General features: G+C 35.9%; 1 protein-coding gene across 8 annotated transcripts in view; it reads left to right on the top strand.

Moving 5' to 3' along the window:
- NBEA (neurobeachin) overlaps window positions 1–27,315 on the top strand; it is a 629,474-nt gene that overhangs the window by 292,867 nt on the left and 309,292 nt on the right. For all 8 annotated transcript variants that reach the window (XM_061171071.1, XM_061171076.1, XM_061171075.1 and 5 more), the window contains exons 35-36: window positions 11,550–11,614; window positions 26,965–27,073. In XM_061171071.1, the coding sequence (XP_061027054.1) occupies window positions 11,550–11,614; window positions 26,965–27,073 (174 nt within the window). The remainder of the gene's footprint in view (window positions 1–11,549; window positions 11,615–26,964; window positions 27,074–27,315) is intronic.

Here is a 27,315-nt window from a genome sequence, read left to right as displayed (position 1 = left end):
TATGATTTTAGGCCCTAAATTTAGGCCTTTGATCCATTTTGAGTTAATTTTTATATATGGTATGAGATAGGGATCCAACTTCATCCTTTTACAAATGGTTATCCGGTTTTCCCAGCACCATTTGTTGAAGAGACTATTCATTTCCCATCAAATGATCTTGGCACTCTTGTTGAAAATCAGTTGAGCACAGATGCCTACGATGATTTTTAATGTAAAAGTAGTCCTCGCAAATTAAAAGAAAAGCAATTTTAGAATAAGTATTACAAGTTTAAATAAAATTTCCTGTTACCTCATAATTTCACTACCCAGAAGTAATAACAATTAGTCATTTAATGTGTACCCTTTCGATTTATATTTCTACACGTAAGTGCAAAATTATTTTTCTTGTTATTAGTATAAGCAAAAATTGCTGTTATAACAGAAATAGTTTACACATTATGTTTTCCAGTTGATAGTGTAGAGCAGTGCTGTCCAATCAAAATATAATGTGAGCCACATACAACTTTAAATTTTCTAATAACCACATTTAAAAAGGTAAAAAAGAAACAGGTAAGATTAATTTTAATAATGTATTTTATTTAACCTAAATATAATTTCAACATGTATGTAATCAATATAAAAATATTTAATGGAATATTTTACATTCCTTTTTTGGTTCTAAGCCTTTCAAATCAGGCATATATTTTATACTTAGAACACATATCAGGTCACACTAGCCACATTTCAAGAGCTTGTAATAGCTGCACATGACTAGTAGATGCTGTATTGGTCAGCACAGCTCTTTCTTCCATATATGAACATCTGTGCTTTTCTTTTTTTAATGTTAATAGGGTCTAAAAGTAGAACAGGGTATTCCAGAAGCCCTGAATATTGTAGGTCTTCAAGCAAAGATCAGCTAATTGTGTGTCAAAGATTCTTGCACTGGGTTAAAAAGAACAATTCCTAAGTTTCTCTACAACACTAAAATTCTCATGCTGGCTTATACGCCTATAGCTGCATGATTATTCATGAATAAATGTAAAGTATTTTAATATAACTGCACATAGCTCTGCTTCATGATAATGTTGCACACAGGGTCTTAACATTCAAGATTTAAACTGGAAGTTCCTGCTGTTCTTAAATGGTAACATAGGTAAGTGGCATAGAGTAATTTATTATTTTGCCAAGGCGTGAATTGAGATCCTGTGTGCTACAAGTTTGGTATATGAGAGTGTATAAGCCAAGCAGACAACAAAGCCTCACCAGCTCAATGCAACATGGTTGCTCCCTATTTATTCTTGAAAATAAGGCAGTTTTCATAATGATTTCTTGCTTCTGTGTAAGCATGGGTGGTAGCCACAAAATATTGGTACTTAATAGGCCTCACAAAGTACATCTTGAGAAATATTAAATGTCTCTTTTATCTTTAGGTTATCTACGAACGTTTTTTGACAAGCTAAACTTGCACAGTAGTTTAGTAATACCCAGCACTTTTGTGATAGTTGTATACAGTTTAGAGCTCTCGATGCTAATGGTATAATTTCCCTTATATTCATATTTTACTGTATCTTATTCTTAAGTTATAAAGTTTTGAGGATCACTCTCTGATACACCTATTCTTAGCTCTAGAAAAATGGCATTCAAAGACCATCATCAAGAGTGATACCAACAGTACTATAAACTTAAGATAAAATAGTTGTACATCAGTCATGACTCAAAGACGTAGTAAGCTCTTAAGAAATGTATTCTGTTATATAAATGTAAATTATATTTTTCATGATAAATCATATAAATTAGAGAAAGACAGCCATTGTTATTTCATTGATTATAGACAAGTACAGGATTTTGTTTTATTGGTTTTATTTTTGTTGTTGTTGTTTTGTTTTTTCTGGCTGCACTGCGAGGCTTGCGGGACCTTAGTTCCCCAACCAGGGATTGAACCTGGGCCCCGGAAGGGAAAGCGTGGAGTCCTAACCACTGGACTGCCTAGGAATTCCCGGTTTTAAGTTTTAAAAGTTCTTTTTCTTCAAAACTACATTCTAAAAACGCTATTTTACCTTTTACTGTTTTCCTAGCTACGTAGATCTTAAAATATGAAACATTTCCTCTATTTTCTTATTTAATAAAGTTATCATTTCCTTGATTTCTTCTGATCATTTCTAGTAGCAGGTAATAAGGAAGGAGTATCCTCTAGAACTCAATACAAATGTGTTTGTATGTTGTATATATTCATAGTTATAGAAAATGCTCTGTTTAAAAAATATATTGTAAAACAATCTAAATTATTTTAATCGTAAGTACAAACATAAATATATGTGTATGTGTATATATGTTCATAAGAATATTTGTAATAAAAAGCTGTGTTAAATTTATTTATACAATTTAGCCACATACTGAGATCCTGGGAAACCTCATTGTATTTATCTTTATATGATACACCAACTCTTCTTCTAGTAATCAACTTGGTATATTTTCATGTTGTGTAATGATTTTTCTATGGCTGACCTTCATATCGATAATCTCTTTGTACTGATCATTGATTATTCATTTCTTACATTCAGTTTTTCCTACAATGCTTTTAGTAAGATGTTCATAAAAATAAGCAATGGAAATGAAAAAAAATCATACCTTGAATACTTGCATACTTTTTTCATTAGTTTTATTTTTTGCATGCATTGAAAACACTCATCTCTGTTTTTCTCTCTGCATAGTATTTTTTTACTTCAGTCCTTGTACTTATTAATTTCTCTAACATTGCACAGAATTTATAAGCATGCCAGTTATAATTAGCATTTGTTATAAAATTTTTTTGAGGAATATACCTGCTTCTTTTAGTGGCAATTAATGATAAGTAGACGTGAAGGATATAGAAAGTAAAAAATAATTCTGGAGTTCCAGAAAACTTAATATCTCAATTTAACCTCCCATTTTTACCTTGAAATATTTTCCGTATTTTCAAAGAATCTGAGATGGATTAAGTCTCTAAGGACATTAAGTTAGTTTACTTAATTATACACAAAACAAAAGGGAATGAGAAGTGTGCACTGAACTGACAGAGAGGAGGAAAAACCAGTGGGGGAAAAAAATTATGTGCTGGGTCTGATATTTCTACTGGGTTATCTAACTGCCATAAAGTGATTGTGAAGAGAACATAGGGATTTCATTGTCATCCTTCTGGAACCTATTTGTCTTCAAAGTGTTTAGTTTCAAAGGATCCTTAACTTGATATCCAATTCTTTGAAAAAGTCCTTCATCTTGAGGCAATGTTATACATCCATGTAGAAGAGTTAAAAAATTGTGACAAAACTGTCTAAAGACTTGGCAGCTGTCTGCAGGCATTCAAACCCGGTTTAGTATGTTTCCCCATGAAGATAAAAATTTGATGCCCACGTTTAATTTACACCTTTTCTTATGGCTGTTCATTTTCTTCAGTAGTGGAGCCAGTGAGTGTGTGTGTGTGTGTGTGTGTCTGTGTGTTTTCTCAAATGGCAGAAGACGTTGGAATGATTTGTAGAAAAGATTTTTAAAGATACTTTTTTTCCTGTCATTGCCAAGAAATTGACTTTGTTGAAATGACGATAAGTTATTATTATTATCCTTTTGTATACATTCTCATGTATCCATTTGCCTTGTTTTAAGTAATTTCTTTAATTCTACATGTCAGAATTGTTAGGGAGCTAGGACAGTGATTAGTTTCCTTTCCCTGTCCATCTATATCCCATTTTTTTCTTTTTTTTCTTTTTAATTTTTATTTATTTATTTATTTTATTTTATTTTTGGCTGTGTTGGGTCTTCGTTTCTGTGCAAGGGCTTTGTCTAGTTGCAGCAAGCAGGGGCCACTCTTCATCGTGGTGTGCGGGCCTCTCACGATCGCTGCCTCTCTTGTTGCGGGGGCACAGGCTCCAGACGCGCAGGCTCAGTAGTTGTGGCTCACGGCATGTGGGATCTTCCCAGACCAGGGCTTGAACCCGTGTCCCCTGCATTGGCAGGCAGATTCTCAACCACTGCACCACCAGGGAAGCCCTCTATCCCATTTCTTAACTCTCAATGTAGTTTATGCCTCAGCAACCACAGCAGACACTCAGTTCCTCCTGTGTGCTGTGTACTTTTCTTGTCACAAAGCTTTGCGTATCTCCCCTTTCAATATTATACCTAATTATTCTTTTGAAACTTCTAGAATCAGTTACATAGTAATATGCCTTTAAGAAATACTTTTTGAAACGTGCATCAGTGTAAAGGAATATAATAACTGCATAACCTAATTCATTGCTCATATTTTTTTTCCATGTTCATTATAAGGTAACACTTTCAGTCTTACAAAAATATCATTTATGGGAATAAAATACCATGTCAGAGCTGGAAAGGACTATAGTAATGGCCTTAGTTTAGAGATGTAGACACTTCAATAATTATGATGTAATTATGATGCAATAGTATACTATTTTACAAATGAGTAGAAGGAATTTAAATAATTGAACAATTTGAAGGGAAAAGTACACATCACCTAATAATAACTAAATTGCTCCATGCTGGCAAGTTAGGCACGTTGAGGTTTGTGTGTGTGAGCAGTCTTGTTGAGAGGGAGAAATGACCACAGTCAGTGGTTCTCAGCACTGACTTCACATCACAATCACTTGGGAAGCTTTGTAATAATAATGATGCCTGGGCCCTACCTATCCTTAGAGACTACTCCAATATGACTGGTGCTTTCTAACAACATTCCTGTTGATTTTTTTGTTCAGTCAGAATTGAGAACTCACAGATTTAAGTGATACCATAGATTTTGGAGAAATCAATTCAATTCAACAACAAAAATGCATTGAGTACATACAGTATGCCAGACACTTGCTACTTACTAAGTGTGCATAGTTAGATAAAACAAGATCCTTTCTTTTATTAACAAGTTTATGATCTAGTGGGGAGAAATCACTACAAATTATAAATAATTATATTTCAGAGGGAATGTTCCGTGAGTAATAAAAGTTACATTAAGTGCTGAGAAAATAATGATGTAGGCTTGATCCCATTTTCCATTTCCAAAGTTTTAAAATTATTTTTTCTTTACACACTTTAAGATTTATTGCTTTGCCAGCATAAATTCTTGTTATAGTATTGCCCTTTTTCATAGGAGTAAGATCAAAAAATTCATCTACAGAATAGCATACCCAAAGGAGAATATGCTGTTTGTTATACTTTGGTTACTTTTTCCTTCACATTTCATTTTTTTCTTTACACTTATGCATTCTTGTTTACTACCCAATAGTGTATGCCATATTTTGCCAAGAATGTAAAGAGATTAGACTTTTCAACTAAAGATGCCCTCAAAATTGATTATTTGTGCTACTTGTACAACTGTCATTCAGAAATCATTAAACACACTTTAAAACCCTCATTCAATCCTAACATTTTCTGAGAGGGAAAATGTACTTTATCTTGTGAGGAACGTTTTGTTTTCCCTTTTTCTCTTTCTCATTTAGCATTTTTTAAAGTAGCTGAAAGAAATACACTGTGTTTCCTCATTGCCTTATGAGATATATTTAAAATTCACCATAACAATGAGAGATTAAAATAAATAAATCTCATGCAAAATTCCAGAAAACAGCTGATGAAAATGTATGTTTAAAATTTCCAACTTTACTGCTACTTTTATATCTTAAGTCATTCCTTCTCTAACTCTTCTATTGAAGCAGCCCCCTGGGATGCAGTGGATGAAAGGGTGATATAAGCTGTAACCCATGCAAGCCACCATAACAGGAACATTCTATGCTCTTATGTTTTAAAATTCATATTTTACTATATTATTCTTATATTACTTATAATTTTAAATTAAATTACATGGCTTTTTTTTTTTTTCCTCCCAGACTCCAGGGAGGTGAATATGTATGTCCTGGGACTTAGTATGTCTCCTGCCTGGGACTTTGATCTCATACCACAGTTTGAAAAATAAAAATTTTAAACTCACTTTCTTAAGGAAAGACAACCGGTAACATTTTTTTGACCTTACAAATTGTTAGTATTAGTTAATGTAGTTAACAGAAATTGACTTGATAAACTGAAATTGTCCAAATTGATGATTGTAGTTGATGAAGAATTTTGAAAATCTTCAAAAACTGAATTATACTCTTTTAACATTAGGTGAAATCTACTTTGGTCCTTACTTAGGTCAAGGCCTGCAAAATTACGCTTGTACTCCCAGCCATATCATCTTAAAGCATAACCAGTAGGCTTCTGTGGTAGAGAAGAAAATATTCATGTTTGGCAAGCAAATAACTAGTAGAACCTAGAAAAAAAATACCAGGAAATATAATATTTTATACATAATAATATAAATTTTATGCATAAGGATTTTTTCTGTTTTTTCCATCTGATGTCGCTAAACTTCTAGAATTGAACTCTTTTTGCCTTAATGCTGTAGTATAGTCACTGTGCAATTTACATCATCTATTTCTTCTGGTTCTGTGGTTACCACAGACAAATAAAATATGGCTCTTCCTTCAAAGATACAATATCTAAAATCTAATCATATAATGTGCATATAAATACAAAAGTGAAGTTGCAGAGACATGGAAAATACTATTAAGTTATCAAGTTTTAAACTCTTATATTAGAAAATTGGCATTTTGGCTTTTGTTGTCTTAAAATCCTGTTTCATATCTACTTACGTCTGAGGAAATAACAGGACAGTTAGCGGTGACAGAAGAGCAAGATAGACAGAGTCTGTAAAATTTTTTGCTTGGGCTCAGAGGAGGATAGAAAATATCTTCCCTCCCTATGGATGGAGGATGGAAAAAAAGAGAGATCCTTTCTTCTTTTTGTGATTAATAATGCTCTTTCATGTCTCCACAGAAAAAGAACCCAGTTAGATTATGCTTCTGTGGGAGTAGAGAAACACTTATGTTCAATTAATTATGAGCATTCTTAATAGGAACATTTTAAGAGGTTTTAATACCTGTCATATGGCCTCACATCTCTGATAATACCAAGAGGTGAATTGCATGTGAATTGCAGCTTACCCAATAAATGACCAATAATAGTATTTATTGAGTATTACTTACGTGTCTCATGCTGTAGCTGGTGCTAAAAATTAAATATTAAGATTTAAAACCACATTTTATTTCACAAGACCAAGGCAAATAAGACCAGGGAGTTTACACTCTTCTGGAAAAGAATTACACTGCAGTTTACAATTGTGTTACTTAAGTCAGGGTCCCTTCCTGAATACCGTGGACTATTTTATAGGTGAACAAGAAAAGAAAAACTTCATCTACCCGTAGTTTTACTCTTTTTCTGAAGAAAGAAGTATCCTTATTCCTTTCCAGGACACCCCATTCTTTAATGCCTTCTTCAAGATTTCCCTGTCACCATTTCTCTCTTGTAATCAATGTTTCTCTGACTCTTTCATTCTCTATGGTCTACAACTGTATTTAAGTCTCTTCGCCCTAAAAACTATGAACCGATTTTTCTCTCAGCCTCCTATCCTATTTTTTCTTAGCTTTCACCACAGAATTCTTTGAAAGCATATACTCTGGTTACCACCCTCTCTTCCTCAATTCCCTTTCATTCATCAGCCCAGCGCAATCAGGCTTTCACCCACTGCATTCTAATTGCCAGATCCATGGAAGTCTCTTGTGTGTTCGTCATACCTGACTTTTCTGACATGTGGCGAAATTGACAATGTAATAATATACAAACGGTGTGATAGGTTTCTAATGCTTAAATTAAAAAAAAGGAAAAATCTGAAAAACTTGGGAGAATAAAGTGAGAAAGTCTCACCATCACAAAAAGTTTCAAGAAAATTCTCTTGGATGAGACTCCAGTCCTCCTCTCCCATGTGAGCTCTTCTTTGGTAAGAAACTTTGAGAAAGAGCAATTCTGTAACTTGAGGAAAGAGTTGAACTCCTTCTGAAGAAAGAGTTCTGAAGAAAGAGTTGAACTCAAATACAAAGCCTTTCAGTTGCATTATATTGTCATTAAAGAAATTTAGGAATTATATTGCCTGCTTCTTCACAAAAACAATTCTGGAAGAAAAAATATATACATTGCAATGCTAAATTTTCATTCAAAATATGTCTTCCGTATTCAAAACCTCTCTATAATCTGATGAAATTAATTATTTCCTACTTGACAGTCTGTTAGTCTGCATACAAGTCTCTCCTAATTCTTCACAGAAACTGTGTTAGCTTTACAATAGTCTGTAAACTGTTTCTTAGATCTGTATCCACCTTTTATCTGATTTCTTCCCTTAGAGTCATGTTTTGGGTTGTTCACGTTTGGTTCTTCCCCGCATGTTGAGCACTTGGTGGGTTTGCACTCCTTTGCTCCATTGAACTGAACTGAACTGGTCATGTGACTTTGACCAGAAATGTGAGAAGAAGTGACATGTGTTACTTCTGGGCAGAAACTATAAGAGCCAGTGATACTTAAACTTCTTTTCTTTTCTCTCCACCTTGGTTGCCTATAGTGTTCCAGACAATGGTTACATTGTCAGTCTAGCTCCCAAAGTGAGGGTGGTGATGAAGCAGAGCAGAACACAGGCAGTGGACTTGGAAATTGAACAAGAAATAAACCTTTGTCTTTTAAGCCCCTGAGATTTTTGGGGCTGTCACAACATTATCTTGTTTCTCCTGTTTGATATACTCCTCATTTTGGCAGAGCACACCATCAGTAGGTTCTTTTTCTCTCTTCTTGAAAAAGAGTGGATGAAAAATAAATGTTTATGCATGTCTGAAAATGTAACTCTTCTGTCCTCATATTTTATGGATAGTTTGGCTGGGTATAATGTTCTGAGTATTATGTTCCTTGTGCTGTTGAAGGTGTTGTTTTCTTTTCTCCTATCTTCCAGTTTTGCTCTAGAGAAGTCTAGTGTCAGTCTGATTCTTGAGTCCTTGTATAAAGATATTCTTTTCCTGTAAGCCTTTTCCTTAACCCTGTTCTAAAATTTTATGATGATGTGCTTTGCTGGGGATGTTATGTCATGTACTTAATTCCTAGGAAATAATTTAAATTACTTTGATAACTTCCTCTCTTCCATGTTCCCTATTCACACTTTCTACAGTTCCTACTCAATGGATATTGGTTTTCATCAGAAGATTCTCCACTTTCCTTATTTCTTTATCTCTCTTCTTATTGTTGCAACTCTTTATCTTTTTGTTCTATTTTCCGGGAGATGTTTTCAACTTTGTTTTTTAAGCTGTCTCTTTTTATGTCTGCAATCCCTTTGCATATCTCAGCTGTGTAATTATGATTTTTTTTTTCTGTTGCTTCACTGTCTCTCATTTTCAGGTTTCCTTTTTTGTTGTTGCTGTTATATTTTGTTGTTGTTGTCCCTAGTATCCCTTCTGTACTATTGTCTTGGTCTTTGTCTTTCATGTCAGGATGTCAACTCTATGTAATGATTTCAGAAGTATATTAGTAGCTCAGGCACCAGCTCATATGTCAGCTCTAGCACCTGCTCCAGCACCTGTAGAGCCAGAGCCAGTTCTAGCATAAGTTCTAGAGCTACATACAGCTCTGGGACCTGATCCAGCTCCAGAGCTGAAGCCAGTAGCAATACTAGAACTAGAATCAGCTTTAGAACCAGCTATATAACTAGAGCCAGCTCCAGAGATAGAGGTAGTTCCATTATAAACTGTAGCACCAGCTCTAGCAGCAGCTCCAGAGTTAGAGCAAATTCCAGAACGAGTCCTAGCAGCACCTCTGAGCTAGAGCCAGCGCCTGCACTAACTCTTGGATAAAGGTAGATCCAGCTGTAGAGCTAGAGCCAACTCCAGCACTAGCTCTTGTACCAGCTGCTTCTTAGTGCCAGCTCTGGCTTCAGCTCTAGAGCTGGTATCAGCTCCAGATCTAGAGCCATCCTTATCTCTAATTCTCACACCAGGCCTGGCACCAGTGCCAGAATTAAAGTCAGTCCCAGAACTGGAGCCAATTCACAACCAGTTCTAGGACTACTGTCTGAGCTAGAGCCAGCTTTGGCACCAAATCCAGAGAGAGAGCTAGGGCCAGCAATACACCTAGTGCCAACTTCAGCAACATATCCAGCAGTAGCACCAGAGACAGAGTCTCTCCACAGCTAGAGCCAGCTCAGGCACCAGCTCCCAGGCCAGTTCTGCAGCTTGAGCCAGCACCAGCTCTAGTGCCAGCCCCTGGTTCTGGTGCCGACTCTATCACCAGAGCTTTCCTTACCCTCCTCTGGAATGACATCTTTTTTGATTTTTGTACTTTTGTTTTTGTGTTTCATATATTTTGTGGTTTACTATATTTTAATTTTGCAGTTCACATACAGTAGAATTTTAACTTCCTAATCATTAAAAAAATGATATTAGTGATTAAAGGGTCTTGTATTTTTTTATTTTCTTGAGCCAATGTATTATACATGGATTATTTTCTTTTGAATAATGCTATAATATTTTGCATCTGTTCTTAAATTTTTCTAGATCTTTTCTTGTCCCTTTCAACTGCTGCATTTCCTAATCTTAAAATTGTGAATGGTTCCCAAGAATCAGCCTAGTTCTTTCTATCCTCTTTTTGTTTCTTCTTCTTTGGAGACTTTTGCCTAATGCTGTGCCTCACTTAATGCAAAATATATGAGGAGAGTAGTAAGTCATTTTGTTAAAATGTGGGAAAAAGTGTTGCCATCAATTGTTTTTGACAAAAATGATTTGAAAGTTTTAATAAGTTCAGTAAAATGCAACAAAGATCTTGTCATTTGGATAAAAGTTATGGCAGCTAAAACACAATGGCTTTGCTAAAAACAGAGTCATTTAGGCTTTTATTAGATCATTACTCTCCCCAGACTATCATGTCCCTTTTTCCAAGTTGTTGATTCTCTCTTCTGGGGAAATATAGATTCATGATTTGTTCTTCTAATTCTTCACAAATTTACTTAGAACAGAGAATGTTTACATACTAAGTACCTACTTTTGGGGACCACATTTATTCCCAGCATGTGTGCAAAGCTTTAAAAGGGAAAGTGATCAGGAACAGAGTGAAGGGTTGACATGGAGACTGTGTTTCCTGAAGCTGAATTTGTGGCCAGCACTTAATTAGTGGAAAATCATGGAGGAAAAGTCTATAGATGAGTGGCATGACTGATCAATAAGGATTTTTAATAAAAATATGTTAGGCAAGTATTTATTTATAGTACCATTGAAAGGGATATAATTTTTAATCCAAAAAATTCAATTTGCCAGCTGTATTAAAAAGACCAAAAAAATTGAAATCACTAGAATAAATTAATAACCAAAAAATTATTTAAAGCATATTCTAAATATGCCGTAGGAAGAGTGTAAAATAAGCAATATTTTACAGTCACAGTGAGCTCTGTCCCTGTGATCTCACTTTCTATCTTAGTCGGTATCACTGGGAATTCAAAAGCACCTTTTTAACTAAGTAATACAGGACTGCTTTTAAAGTTTTGATTTCTTGCAAAATAACATTTGTTAAAAATCTTTTAGAAAGATTTAGAAGTAATATCACGTGGAAGTTATTAGGATCAACATGATCCTTAAACCAGATGTTACTTTTGTTTACATGCTCATTTTTCTTACAGTTGGTTTGCTTTCTCCTTTTAGGAATGGCAAAATTCTATTCAGAAGAATGCAGGACTTGCATTTATTGAACTCATCAATGAAGGAAGGTAATTAATTTTACAATTTTTAGACAACTAGTCAGTGTACATTTTATTCCACCGGGTGACTGCCCTTGCCTACCATCTGTTCCAAAAATGTGTAAGAAAATATATTTTAGTTAAATGATTCATCACACAGGTACTTATACTTTAAAGGAGCAAAGTTTAAAATGTTAAGCATTTTTATTTGGCAGAGGGGAAGCAGGTGTGAAATAAAGGGACAAACTTTATAAGATTTTTGTGAGATCTGAGCCACGTCTTACCAAGTAGTAAAGTTGTTTTACATAGATCAAGTGAACCCAATCTGCAGTCCCATCTGCCACTCCATCTGTTTCCAGAGCCGTGTTCAGTGTTTACTCCGTCACTCAGCCCATCTCAGTTCATGTGAAATAGTTTTATTCGACCATGTCATGCTATCTAGTATCCAACTAAAAACGTGAGAGAAGTTTAATATAGGAACTATAAAGGTCTGGTTAGGAATCTATTTATACCATTGTTAAAATGATGCTGTGGTAAGATTTCTCACTATGATTTTCCCAATACTTTATTGGCAATGGATACACTAAGACAGATGTAACTGTCACCATTTTGACATGTTCAGCTTCTATCAGCCGAAGACCTGCGTCCTTTACAACTTGAGTTTCTTCTATGATATAGTGCGTTCTTTGGAGAACAATGACTGAAGATTTGGGGTAATCTATTTCTTATTTGAAACAAGATTTAATTAAATTGATAAGGTAATAATGTTACTGTATGTAAAATTTATCTTTATCAAGAGAGGTGTCGTGAAAGAATATTTTATGAGCTATTCTTCGAAACTTAGTTTGTATATGCTATAAAAACCCATTCTGAAAAAAATTAACTTAAATGCAATTTAGTATTTTTGTTCATCAGTGTATTATATTCTGAGAAATATCCTTTGTTTTTATAACAATTCATCTTATTGTGTATTTCTCACTTAGATATTTTATGATTGAATTATTTTTAGTCATAATACTACAACTCTAAATATTAAAATAAATTTTTCATTCACTGCCAAGCAAAAGATGCAGGAAAATATTAGTTTTCTTTTATAGCATAAATAATAATTTTAAAGATAGTAGTACACTCTACTTCTTATAAAATTTTATGGTGAAAAGAATTGATAATAATTATTATCCATCTTCAGGCAATGAAAAAATAGAAAATAAAAACTTTTGCCCAGGCGGCTCATTGTCATATCATTTGTAGAAATCTCTCACTTCACATACACCCTAGTTTTGCTAATTTGTTTCAACTGGGAAGTAAAAACAAAAATTATGCTGTTATCAGTAACTCTGAAGAGTTAACAAATTGAAGCTCCAGCATTTAAGATGAAGATTATAGTTATTGTCTTAGAAAAGGAGGATAGTGAAAATTTTGCTAATAGAGGTTTTTAGCTTTTGAAACTGTTTTGTTGTTCCTTGGTAGTGTTTGGAGTTTATTTTGTTTGGTTTTAGGAAAGGAGTTGGAATTATAGAAAGTAGTTATAATATTTAAAAAATTTGAATCCATGAAAACCTCAAAATACTCATAATGTTCTTTGTGCCATTCTAGACTTGTGTTTCCATGTTTTATACTAATAGTTCCTCCAATAAAGATGATTTTGGAACAAATATTGAAATATGGCTAGCTCTAAATATACAAGAACATCTCATGTATACATTAATACAGCACATGTCTATTCAGCACCTACTATATACCAAACACTATTATAGGCGCTGGGAATAGAGAAGTGAATGAGACAAACATGGTTCTAAATTTTGGAGGAAAGACAAGCATTAGACTAGCACATACAGTAACACAAGGGTGCTGTGATAGGGGTGTTACAGATACTAATGCAAGCATGAGGCAGAGCACTTAACCTAGTCTGGAGGGGTGCATTCTCCAGTTGGTGGGGTTATCAGGGTTTTCAAAAAGTGTACCCAAGCAAAACCAATACCATGAAACAAAAATAATCTTTCCAACAAATGGTGCTGGAACAACTGGACATCCACGTGCACAAAAATAAATCCAGACACAGACCTTACACTCTTCACAAAACTTAACTCAGTGTGGATCACAAACCTAAATGTAAAACGAAAAACTATGAAACTCATAGAAGATAACAAAGGAGAAAATCTAGATGACCTTGTGTTTGGTGATGACTTTTTAGTTATAATACCAAAGGCATGATCCATGAAAGAAAGAATTGGTGAGCTGGACTTCATTAAAGTGAAAAACTTCTGCTCTACAAAAGACAGTATCAAGAGAAAGAGAAGACAGCCACAGACTGGGAGAAAATATTTGCAAAAGGCACATCTAATAAAGGACTGTTGTCTAAAATATGCAAAGAACTCTTAAAACTTAGCGATAAGAAAACAAACAACCTGGTTAGAAAATGAGCCAAAGACCTTAACAAACTCCTAACCAAAAAAAGTATACAGATGGAAAATAAGCATAGGAAAAGATGTTCCAAAGCATATGTCATCAGGAAAATGTAAATTAAGACAACAAGGAGATACCACTACATACATATTAGAATGGCCAAAATCCAGAACGCAGACTTCACCAAATGCTGGTGAAGATGGGGAACAACAGGAGCTCTCACTCATTGCTGGTGGGAATGGAGAATGGTACAGCCACTTTGGAAGACAGGCTGGCGTTTTCTTATAAAGCTACACATATTCTTACCATGGAATACAATAGTCGTGCTCCTTGGTATCTACCCAGAGGAGTTAGAAACTTATGTCCACACAAAAACCTGTACATGGATGTTTATAATCATTTTATTCATGATTTTCAAAACTTGCAAACAACCAGGGCGCACTTTAGTAGGTGAATGGATAAATAAATACCCACTTATTTATGTGATGCATCCAGACAATGGAATATTTACTAATTAGTGCTAAAAAGAAATGAGCTGTGAAGCCATGAAAAGACATGGAGGAACTTTAATTGTGTATTATGAGATGAAAGAATCCAATATGAAAAGGCTACTGTATGATTCTAACTATATAACATTATGGAAAAGGCAAAACTATGGACACAGGAAAAAGATCCGTGGTTGCCAGGGATTAGGGGGAGGGAGGGATGAATAAGCAGAGCAGAGAGGATTTTTATGGCAACGAATCTACTCTGTATGATACTGTAATAGTGGATACATGTCACTTCACATTTGTCCAGATCCTTATAATATTCAACACGAAGAGTGAATCCTAGTGTAAACTATGGACTTTGGGTGATAATGCTATGTATTAATGTAGGTTCATCATTTGTATCAAATGTAACCACTCTGATGGTGGATGGTGATATGGGGAAGAGGATGGGTTGGCGGAGGGGGGTATCTGGGTCATCTCTGTATCTTCTGTTCATGTTTGCTGTGAACCTAAAACTGCTCTTAAAAATCGCCTGTAAAAAGAGTGAAAGGAGGAGGTCCCCTCACCACAAAAAAGTATATCTAAACAGAATGCCATCTTAGTTGAGAACTGAGAGATGATTAGGACATAGCTAGGTGAAAGAAGACGAAAAATAGAGGAGTAAAATTCTGGGCTGAGGGAGTAGTGTAGCGCAAAAGCCTGGAGGCAAGAGATAGCAAGACATGTTGCTGGAGAGCTCTTTTCACTCAGCCAACAGCTATTTCAGTGCATGTTGTGTGCCAGCCACATAGAGACAGGCAAGGGCCATCCCTTCATGGCAAGGGTCGTGCCATGGAGGGGTTTGTAAGCTGTGCTAAGGGTACAGGGCTGTAGTTGAAGAGGTTTGGCATAATCTGCAGAGTGACAAATGGATATCTGGGGCTGCAGACTGGAAGCGAGATACCGATCTGAAGTTTCAGAATCCTTTTGAAGAGAATGGTGTCGTAGAGCAACCAATAGTGGCTATGAGGATGGAAGAACTGGACAAATTTGAAGTATCTTTTGGAAATTAAATCTATAGAATTGCTGATAGATTGGATGGTAAGAGGAGAAAGAAGGTACTTTGATTTCTGGCTTTAATAGCTGGATGATTTATAGTGTAAGCATAGTTTACTTAGAACAATACAGAAGGAAGGGCATGAATTTAGTGAGAGATATTTTTACTTTTGGTTACACTGAATTTGTAGCACCTATGAAAGTTCCAAGTGGAAATGTTAAATTGGCATCTTAGAATTTGGGTGTCCAGCTCCAAAGAGACAGCTAATATGGAGATTTAAATTCAAGAGTTCTCAGTTTGCATGAGGTAGATGGGGGATAAGGATACAGGTGTGATGCTCAGGGAGAGTGTGTGGAGTGAGTGGAAACAAGCGGCCAGGCTCTCGCTGCTGTCTCTGCTGGGAATCCTCTTTCCCCACATCTTCACGTGATCGGCTCTTCCCATCACTGAGGAATCAGCTTAAATGTCACACTCTCAGAGAGGCTCCCCTGACCATCTTATTGTGTTATGAGACTTCCATTACATGACTCTATTTTAACATTCAATAACATTGTCTCAAAATCTTTTCTTGGTTTACATGTCTTCCCGCTAAAATGTACTTCCCTTCAGAACTCGTGTCTTATTCTCGTATTTGCTGATATATCCCTGGTTTCTGGAATAATAATGCCTAGTACCTATTTTGCAATCACAAATATTTGTTGAAGGAATGAAGAAAAGAATGTTGAGTAGAATGTTTGAGAAGGAATGAATAGTCAACAAGAGGATTTTTAAGCCAGGATTAAAGGCACCACTGGAGTCAGTGACAAGAGGGACATGTTGATTTCGTTCAAATTTATACTGGTGAATGAATACCTACGTGCTAAAGATGCTGGGTATAGAGCCAGGCACTGTGCTAATAGAGCTTTCAGTCCGGTGGGAACAACAGTGTTAGGTTAAGTAATTACTGATGTAATAAATGTGCCAAAAGGCAGGTAGAGGATGGGAGCAGATAACTGAGGGAAGTAGGGGGAGTAGCTCGGATGTTTTCAGGTGAGAAGTGAGCGGGAGGTGAGTATAGACAGTAAGTACTTACAACTATAAGAAGGTTGGCCAAGAAGGGGAAAGGGTGGTTGCTGGTGGTGGATAGGGTTTTAATTTGAGGGGGAGGAGGGGAGTAGAAGGAAGGATTTGAGTATTTTAAAATGCTGATGGAAAGAAGCCAATATGGTGGGAAAGAAAGAAGAAAAGTTTCTACTCAATTAAAAGAGTACAGTCTCTGAGAGGGGTGAGGCAGAGGGACAGGGGTTAGCCTTTTGTGGATGAGTATTGAGAAAGGATGCAGGCAATTAAATTGGTGGCAGGATTCAGAGAGTTTTTGTAATGATGACTTCTGTTTTCTCTATAAAGTGGCAGGTAAGGCCATTTTCTGAGAATGAAGGAAATTTGGGGAGGTAGGTGTTATACTTGAGAAGAGTAGAAAATATTGAAAATAGCCAGTGTAGGGAAACTGGGGAGAGAAATGACTAAGGAAACACAGGAGACTTGCCAGTGTTTGGGGGTCCTGATTGAGGATGCTGTCTTTGCTATTGTAGTGTTTTCCCCAGTAGTCCACAGGACAAAGACGATGGGCATTGCTTTAAGACATTCACTTCTCTAACTTTAGTGAAAATAATCTCTTCTCTGAGCACCAACCCCTCCACATCCCTAATCCGGATTAGGTGCCTTCCCATGTTCTCAAACCACCTTCCATTTTCCCCTGTTTCATACTTACCGTACCATAGTGTTAGTGCCTGTTTATTTGTGGTGTATTTTTTATGGCTGTTTCCGCAGTGCCTATTATAATATGGAGCATATGTGTACTATTTGTAACAAGTTCAAATACCAGTTCTCCTAATGATAAACTATTAGATTCTAGGCATGTAACATAATCTCCCTCTGACATTGTTTCACATCTTGCCTAGTTTCTCTGAAGGTTGGATGTAATATATGACATTTATTACAACTACAGTAATATAGACACTTTAAAAATGGAAGGTTATTTTGTTATTTTTTGTTACTACATACAGTATATATTCAGAATTTTGCCGACTCCTATCTTTAGTTTGGTCCATTTCCTTTCAATTTAGACCTTTCTCTTTCATAAATTTGAACTGGGAGTTCCAGATTTAAAAAAAAAATCATATTTAGATAGTTCGGATGTAGCTACAGTAAAGACACATTACGCAGTTTATCTGGCTTCTATTTGTTGATGCCGACTCTATACTAGGCACAAATTAGATTCTTTACATACACTTTTATCCCATTTGCATGGACATACAACATTTTTCTTAACTTTTTCTAATAGTGTAAAATGAAACATACAAAATATTTTCTCTTGGTTGTTAGACTATGTCTTTAATTTTCCTTGTGGGAATGAAGATAAAAATCTTTAAGTGGAAATTGTTATAAATGTTTATCCTACCTAACAGCTACATTCGTGAATATAATTCATCAATCATAGCTGGAGAAAGCAATTGTGCAGTTGTCTACAATTAACAGGACAAAAACAGCTGATGAATGTGCAGCTGAATTAAAGTACTCCCTAGGACAGGCTGAAATTATAAACTGGATCATTTAAAGGAATCTAACAAAGGATCTTTATAATTAAAACAAAGCAAGGTTAATGGGATGTAAAATTGCCTATAATATCTTGGCAATAATAATTGGATTTTAAATTATTAAAATATGAATTGAACTATAAAGCAAATAAGAAAGACTTTTAAATTATAGAACTTGAGTGATCTTTTGAAATAAATTAATCATTTGCCTAAAATAAACCTCTATCACTCTTTTGGAAGCCTATAGGATATAATTAATGAATATTCATAACAGGCTGGAATGTATTCTTGTTTAGCACTGAATTTGACCTATGATTCACAAGATTCCAATTTTTTGTTCTTTAAAATAAGGAAAAATGTATAACCTTGCATTTCTTACGTTTTGAAGAAGAGAAGCGTATCGTATTCAAGTTTAATTATTTAGTGATTATATGGCCCAAATTTGAATATCCTCGTTAATTTAACAAATGCTATTCAATAATTAAACCAATAAGCTTTGGTTTGCTTGAGTTTGTTTCATGTCCTTGATTTGGCAAAAACTGTATTTTAAAAACAAAAACAAAAACAGCACCTTCTAACACTATAAGAAACTTTTTTCTTAGAGTTAAGAATCTGATTTAATTTTGAACCAAGAAACCCTGGAAACTCCTGGAAAACAGAAGTTCCCTCTATATTTTTTCAAGTAGTACCTAATTTATTCTTTTTTCGTACTACTATGTTATTCACTTTACGCATGTAGTAAGTTATTAAACATATTGAGGTTTGCAAACAAATGAGGTAAAAAAAATCTGTGCTTTTACAAAATTAATTGTATAGATCTTAAACAGTATTGCTAATTTATAGACTTAACTTTAGACATTGGTGATAAATAATATATTTACCTGAAACTAAGATAAACAAATCCCATTTAATAATGGCTAGATTTCAAGTAAAAAGGAAATATATTTCAAAATTAGTAATCATATATTTTATTTGAATTGCATTTTTAACCGTGTTTAAGATATATCTGCATATGTATATGTATTGAGATTTTTTTTACCCTCTGAGAACAACTTTAAATATACTTTCCTTCCAGGCACTATTATTTTAGCTTTGGTGAGAGTTAAATAATATTTCATAAAACACTAATAGTTCTTTGTATTAAAAAAAAAAAAAGGGAAAGGTGCCCTGTTTTTGGCATAGTCATTTCTGTGCCATATTTCTTCCTGTTTCTTATTTCTTAGAGACATAAAGTTTTGTTTTTGTTGTTGTCCTTAGCTTACATATTGCAAGCAAATGCCAGCCTAGATTCAAATGATACGTCTTTATTAGAAAACATCGATTTAGTTTCTGTACCCATTCGGACACAACCAGGATCAGCTGGTAACAGAGGAGACTAGAGTTGGCCTTTGCCTTTGTGGCTGGTATGTTGTTTAAAGAACAGACACAGGGAGAAGTGAACTACCTGGTTACAGGAGAGTCAATGCTGCCATGAAGATACAGTGTGTGTGGTCAGTCCAAGGATAAACTAAAGATGAGAGGTAAAGGAATAGAATGAGCAAGCCAGAGTACGGTCATGGCCTGAGCCAGTAGTTTTAGTCTAGGAACTCTTCCCAAGGTGCCCAGGGAATTGAAGCATTGATTATAGGCGGATTAGTTTCCACGTTCGTAAAATGAGAACATACAGACAATTTATCTCTCTCAGTTGCTGTGTACGGACCAACATGTGAAAAAACAGAATACTTATTTTATAACGTGACTGAGTCACAGTCCTAGCTGGACCAGGATTAAGAAAACGTTGTTATTTTCTAATGACCAGAAGCAGTGTAATACCTGTACAGGTATTCCTGAAGTTCTTAACACCTGTGTAAATAATTATAATACACACAGAAAAACAAAACAAAACTGAATACTTACAAAATATTCACTAAATAGTTTTAGCAGTGATACAAATACATTTTACATCTGGTCTTCATCTCAAAGTAATTTGTAATTGAGAAGTTAGGTTTTACATGCACAAAAAATTAAACAGTTCAAAGTGTCATAGACAGTATATAACTAAGTGCAAAAAATTGATATAAAAATTGCATTAGGGCTTCCCTGGTGGCGCAGTGGTTGAGAATCTGCCTGCCAATGCAGGGGACACGGGTTCGAGCCCTGGTCTGGGAAGATCCCACATGCCGCGGAGCAACTGGGCCCGTGAGCCACAACTACTGAGCCTGCGCGTCTGGAGCCCGTGCTCCGCAACAAGAGAGGCCGCGACAGTGAGAGGCCCGTGCACCGCGATGAAGAGTGGCCCCCGCTCGCCGCAACTAGAGAAAGCCCTTGCACAGAAACGAAGACCCAGCACAGCCAAAAATAAATAAATAAATTAATTAATTAAAAAAAAAAAATTGCATTGACTTAAGAAGAAGGACCTATTTCAGTGGACAGTAATGATTGGGGAAGGCTTCTTTTAGGAGACGGAACCGAAACAAGTATAGGCACACTGCATGGGATCAAAAGAAGAAAAAAAAAAATCAACCCTAGCTTTTTTTGTGAAAATTAAGATTTAAAACAACAGAAAATACCTTTATGTTCTTTATTATCTAATAAAGCAAATATGGACATAATTCTATGTTAAAAGTTATAATCTGTCTTTGAGCTCTATATATTACTCTTTTTTTGAGCTCTATATTATTTAAATTAAAAAAGTTTTAAATGTTTCCAGATTTTTTAATAGTCTATTAAACAACTCTAGCACAGGAAGAAATTGAAATTTTCTGATCCAGCCAGCCTCTTCCTTGCAGTGTCACTAGAAACTCTATGCCTAATTCTTTTACGGTTTTGGGACCAGAGGACGTGACACTGAGGTATTACATCTGCTCCTACACTGTGTGGCCACTTTACTTCCAATCAGGGTCTGTTTTCTTGACTAAATAAATCAGGATCTAAAATTTAAGCTGTAATCTTACAGCTTGGACATGCACTGTTTCTTCCAGTTTATAGGATATCTGAGACAGTGCACACCCATTTTCTAATCAGAAAACTAAAACTCAGACACAAGGAAAATTTATTTGTCCAAGTTTATAACACTAATAAAAGACAGAACTTAAATATAAACTAGTTCTGCCTTCTGTCCCCTCACTCATCTAGAGATGATGAAAGACTAATTTGTCTGACCTCTCACATTGCCTTTCCTATTGACATTTTTTTTCCTTTCAGTCAAATTACAGGAATTATTTATATTTAAGATTCAGGATCTCAGGGTTTCAGGTCAATGACAAGCAATTTAAATTATAACAAACTGCATAAAATTAGAAACTTCCTAGAAAATCAGAACTTGCTGCAATGATATTTGTTCCATTTGGAAGAGAATACTTGGTTTTGTCTCCTGACTTCTTTCCTGTATCCATGACAACTCTGTTTTAGGACAGGAATGAATAGAATTGAGCAAATTGTTTTCTTTTTCTATTTCCTTTGAAAAATAAACTTACAGTAGAAGATGAAGACCACTTCATTTACTTCCTATCTTGTACAGATACTCTGAGGAAGAAAATGTTCCGTAATTCCCAAGTTATCTGATATTTTTATTTACCTCTTTTTTTATGTGCTAAATGTATCATAGAATTTTATAGTGTTAAACTGCCTTAATCATTAAAGTTCTGTTTCTTCTTTGCCCCTCCTTCCCACATAACCTGCTCATGTATTCATTCAGTCATCTTTCCATTTAGTCATATGTTATTGGTGAGTCCATATTTCATGACACGTACATGCAGATCATGTTGGATACAGAGGTGAATAGTGATTGTACCTCATTTAACGAACTTCACATTCTAAGAGAGAGAGACTTATTAAAAGGAAAAGAGAGGGAAAAAAATCCATAAGACAGTGTGATAAATATTATAACGCCCAGAACATTTGAGAAATTGGGAGAAGATCTCTTAGTTGTATTGAGAGGAGGGAATGGCAAGAATTACAGGAAGAAGAAATGGCACATATAGAAATCCTGAAATAGCATGAGTCATTAAAAGAACTAGGAAGGTTTTTCTAGAACATAGAAAAAGTATGCTAAAAAGGCAGTAGATAAGGTTACAGAAGTAGACTGATATCTATATATAATGTTTGGCTATTATCCTGTCTATTAAAAGTAGCCGTTGAAGAAATTTAAGTGTAAATAACGGTAATGGCAAAGCGAAAAATGTATCAGAAGGATGGAAGATTTGAGGGAGGCAGAGAAATTAGGAGGCTATTGTAATTGGATGAGAGATGATTAAGGCTTGAATTAAAACAATGTTAAGTAATGAACAAACAGATTAAAAATATATTATGGAGGTAAAATTGACAAGACTGGTGATTAATTTAATGTAGGATGATCTTAAAGTCACATTTCAGCAGATTGAAAAGTGAATAAAGCTGTGTGGGTAACTCAGTGATCTGAGGTTATCTTCTGCTACAGAGCATTCACATCCTACCTAGGATATACTCTTTGAGGCAACATGCATCTTATAAATGGTTTAGGCATGGTTTAGGCTTCTCCAGGGCCACATCTCCCCCCTATAAATTGGTGTCTCAAGGAGTAGGAATGTCCTGGGGACATATGCCTAAAACAGCAATGCTGTTAGGATTTTGAATCTTTAGCCAGGAATTAAGTATAGAACCTCGCCTGAAACCTTCATGCTAAGCCAAGATCCTTAAGAGAGGCTGACATGGTTCTAGTGGGCTCTCCTTGGTATCAAAAGAAATAAAAGCAAATACTTATCCAAGTTAGGTCTGTTGGACTCCTGATTAAGACCAGAAATGAGGTAACAGTCAAAGAGTACTAAATATATGAGAATGAAAGCCACTATGTATGAGAATCAACAAGGAAAAAAACAAAAAAATTTAGATCCCCAGGGACTACCAAGATTAGAATTGTGAAATACAGGAAATAAAATAGCACAAAATTGAATGAATAAGAAGAGACCTTCAAAATGAAGAGGAATATTTGAAAAATCAAAAATTATAGAATTTAATACAATTTGGAAAAAACTCCATGTATTAATGATTCATCAGATTAGACAAAGATGAAGGGAACCAGCGACTTGGAACATACATTTTGAAATTTTTCCCAGAATGCAGTAAGAGAAAGAAATGAAAAATGAAGTGATGTTAAGAGATATGGAGGTAAACTAAGAAAGTTTAGTTTACAAATCATCAGAATTGAAAAAGGAAAAAAATACAGAGTAGGGGAGATGAAATATTTTAAAAGATGATTGTTGTGAATTTTTAAGAACTGATTGAAAATAAGAATACAGTGACACAGAAGTCACAATGTACCTCAAGTAGGCTAAATAAAAAGAAACCCATACTAGATACATGGTACTGAAACTGGACAATGCCCAAAATAAAGAGACAAAAGCACCCAGAAAGAAAGAAATGATCATCTACCAAAAGGGAAAATTAGAATAACAGCAACAGGGACTTCCCTGGTGGCACAGTGGTTAAGAATCCGCCTGCCAATGCAGGGGACATGAGTTCGAGCCCTGGTCCAGGAGGGTCCCACATACCGCGGAGCAACTAAGCCCGTGTGCCACAACTACTGAACCTGCGCTCTAGAGCCCGTGAGCCACAACTACTGAGCCCGTGTGCTGCAACTACTGAAGCTTGCACGCCTTGAGCCTGTGCTCTGCAGCAAGAGAAGCCACAGCAATGAGAAGCCCGCCCACCACAGTGAAGAGTAGCCCCTGCTCGCCACAACTAGAGAAAGCCTGCACACAGCAACAAAGACCCAACGCAGCCAAAAACAAATAAATAAATTAAAAAAAAAAAAAGAATAACAGCAACAAAGAAAGCTAGAAGAAAGTGACATAACACTTTCAACGTTTGAAAAAAAATAATTCTCAATAATTGTATATGCAACAAAAATATTTTCAAAAATTATTGGTGGGTGTAATGATAGAGTAATTTTGTGACATTTTAACTTACTCTGGTCCCAACCTTTGTTCCCCAGTTCAAAGGAAGCCATAAAAATGCAGCACACATTATAAGCACTGTACCAGAGGGAGCATAATAGACCTCATTAGCAAAGAATTTTAAATCACTTACTTGTTCTGATCTGTCTGGTGACTCCCTGGAAGAATGGCTTAAAAGATTTGTTTTATTTTGCCTAACCTGGGAGTGGCCTGGAGTGAAAAAAAAAAAAAAAAAGCTGATTTCCTGAGGGCATTTGTTGAAGACATTTATAGGCTAATATCTTAGACCTCACTGCCTGAGGTGATAGACACCTCAGCTGCCTGAGGTGATAGATAACAGTTGAGGCAAATGACAGACACACCGAAAAGCTTGGGAGGAGCAGCTGGGGAGTGAAATGTACACAAGGGCTTTGAAAAGCTCTGACATATTCCTGGAAAGGTAAAGGGCCCTACACACGCTTAACGTTGTGTTCATGCTCTGGAAAGACCTGAGAAGGCCCCAAACTCTCATCTTTTGCTGACGCTGGGACTCTATGGAAGCAGGAAGTAAATGCAAAGGTAGAGTTGAAACCTGCCTGGCTGAGTGTTCAAGGGCTGTCCAAACACACACACAGCTGCTTGAGAAATTCTGGGAGATTTTTTTGGATTCAGGCATTTAAAGAAATCTCTGTCTAATCATTAGCTGACACTAACATAATGAAACAGAGACTTCAGTGACCACACATGACAAGGAATACACACTTAACAAAATTATTTTAGAAAAGTCAACTCAAGTTTCCTCGGAGGTCCAGATGTAGGACTGAGGAGGGAGACCCACGTCTTCACCTGGGATTACGTATTTCCTGAGCAATTACAGCAGGCAGATCAGGAATTGAGTGAAGGTGCTGGAAAGAGAATGGTTCAAGTGTGGACTGGGGAGATCCATGTTTGGGGGGAAAGGAGATAAATCTGAGCAGTGGTTGAAGGACTAAGAGAAGAGAGGGATCAAAGAAGTGGAAGTTGGAAGTGAGCTTATTTTTGCCTGGGGCCAGGGAGGGACGAGTGAAGGGGAGAGAAAGCACTTAGGATAGGAGACTGTGACCAGAGAGTAGACTGTTGGCATAAAGATTTACTATGTGAAGCTGATTATGGCCAGTGAGGTGATTTCCTGAAGTGAGGTAGAATTGAAGATTCTAAAGGAATCTTAGATTTAGGGATTTTTGGTTCCCCTTGAAATTTATTTATTTTTATTTTTATTTATGGCTGTGTTGGGTCTCCGTCTCTGTGCGAGGGCTCTCTCTAGTTGTGGCAAGCGGGGGACACTCCTCATCGCGGTGCGCGGGCCTCCCACTATCACGGCCTCTCTTGTTTCGGAGCACAGGCTCCAGACGCGCAAGCTCAGCAGCCGTGGCTCACGGGCCCAGTTGCTCCGCGGCATGTGGGATCTTCCCAGACCAGGGCTCGAACCTGTGTCCCCTGCATTGGCAGGCAGACTCTCAACCACTGCGCCACCAGGGAAGCCCCTGGTTCCCCTTTAAAAGGTCAGAGAATTGTGAGGTACTGTGGTGAATGGTTTCCCACGTGGCTAATGAAGTCACCCAGAATGACAATGAGTCAGATCAGAAGATGCATGGAAATAAAACATCATATATTAGTTGCTACATAACTCATAAGGGTCAGAGGTAGGAGGACAGACTTTCAGACAATTGATGCAATTTCTCTGGTGTGTCTGAGGTATGAGTCTCCGCCACCCCACCCCCTCCTCTGCCACCATGCCTCTTGGCTTTGCCCATCCACTTGTTCTACTATTCCTGAGAATAGTACCTATTAACCAGCCAGACGCTGTCTCTCCTTTCCAGCTGTCTTCTGTTAATCTATTTAAATGTAATCTGCACTAATTTGCACATATTAGATTTTTTCCTGGCTTTCTTCAGCCTTCATGCACTAGACAAAGCCATTGAACGAAATACTCTAATCTCTCACATCTCTTTTCTCTTTTGAAGACTATCTATAAAATACAGACCAATGATGTCATCAAAAGTTAATATTTGGAGTTTAGTCTTTCTTTAACTTCTTTTATTTTTCCAGCTGCCTCAGTGATTAAATTTAAGACTATCCGTATGATTGTTTGCCCTCCAACATTATTTACATAGGAGTTTGAGCCTTTTTTCCCCAAGTATTGTGGTTTCTAGCAGACTCCCCTAACCGTTGTGTCTTCGAATAATTTGTTGTCTTTAACTTTCATGCTGAAGACTAGACCATATTCCCATTGGAATGTGCCTGTGTCCCTTTTATGTGATTGGAGAGAATACTGCTACATGTTTCCAAGTGATCTCTCTACCTGTCCTGCTGCTATGCAAGATTTTAGTGGTGCTTCCGTCATACTGCCAGGAAGTTCCCGCTGGTCCTAGAGTTACAGCCATAATTTAACCGAAATCTCATCATGGAGTAACAAAATCTGTGTCAGAACAGACATGGATTTTGGAAAGATTTCTACTGAGAACTATCTTGAATTGAGTGCTGCTTGGAACTCATTTCAAGGTAGTTCCATCTTAGAATTAAGAATCTGAGCATTTAAGTGAATTTTAGGTGTCAGTTAGTCCTATTGTCTGTATTAATTAAAGAAAGAATCCAGTCTATAGATTTCATAACATATGGTCATCCAGTTTTGTGTGAAAATTTACTTCCATGGCAGTGAATTTTGTTGTTTTAGCCGTTTTAAAAACAGTGTCAAAAATCCTTGGTTTTTAGTGCATTAAATAACTTTATTGAATTAACTGAATCATTTGTTCACAAGGCACACTATATTTAAGAGGCATTGCTGTAACAATATAATGGCATGTTTCTTAATTATATGATTTAGCTTTATCTAAAATTTATGCGTAGTTAATACTTGCAATACTGAAATTTGATTATTGAAAAAAATTGGATTAAACAAAGCTATTAAGAATAATAATTCCAAAGGTATTTTTCTTTTCAGATTGCTATGCCATGCTATGAAGGACCATATAGTTCGTGTTGCAAATGAAGCTGAGTTTATTTTGAATAGACAGAGAGCTGAGGATGTACATAAACATGCAGAGTTCGAGGTAAGGTTTTGGGATTGAATTAAATTCTGCTTTTCTGTTATAAGTCGGTTGTCACCAATGGTAACCTTACATAAGGTTTTTTTTTTTAAGAGAAAAATTTCACTGAAGTCATTTCAGTAGTTTTTAAAAACTTTAGTAAATGTCAAATACAGGGCACTTATTTCTTTTTACCTCATTTGCAACATGAAGAGACCCGTCCTGCCCTGTTCCTAACCAGTTGCTGGACTGAAGTTGTTCTGACT

The sequence above is a fragment of the Eubalaena glacialis genome, chromosome 16 (assembly GCF_028564815.1).
Source record: "Eubalaena glacialis isolate mEubGla1 chromosome 16, mEubGla1.1.hap2.+ XY, whole genome shotgun sequence".
In the NCBI taxonomy this organism is placed as follows: Eukaryota; Metazoa; Chordata; class Mammalia; order Artiodactyla; family Balaenidae; genus Eubalaena; species Eubalaena glacialis.
This window is presented reverse-complemented; position numbering and strand designations above follow the sequence as displayed.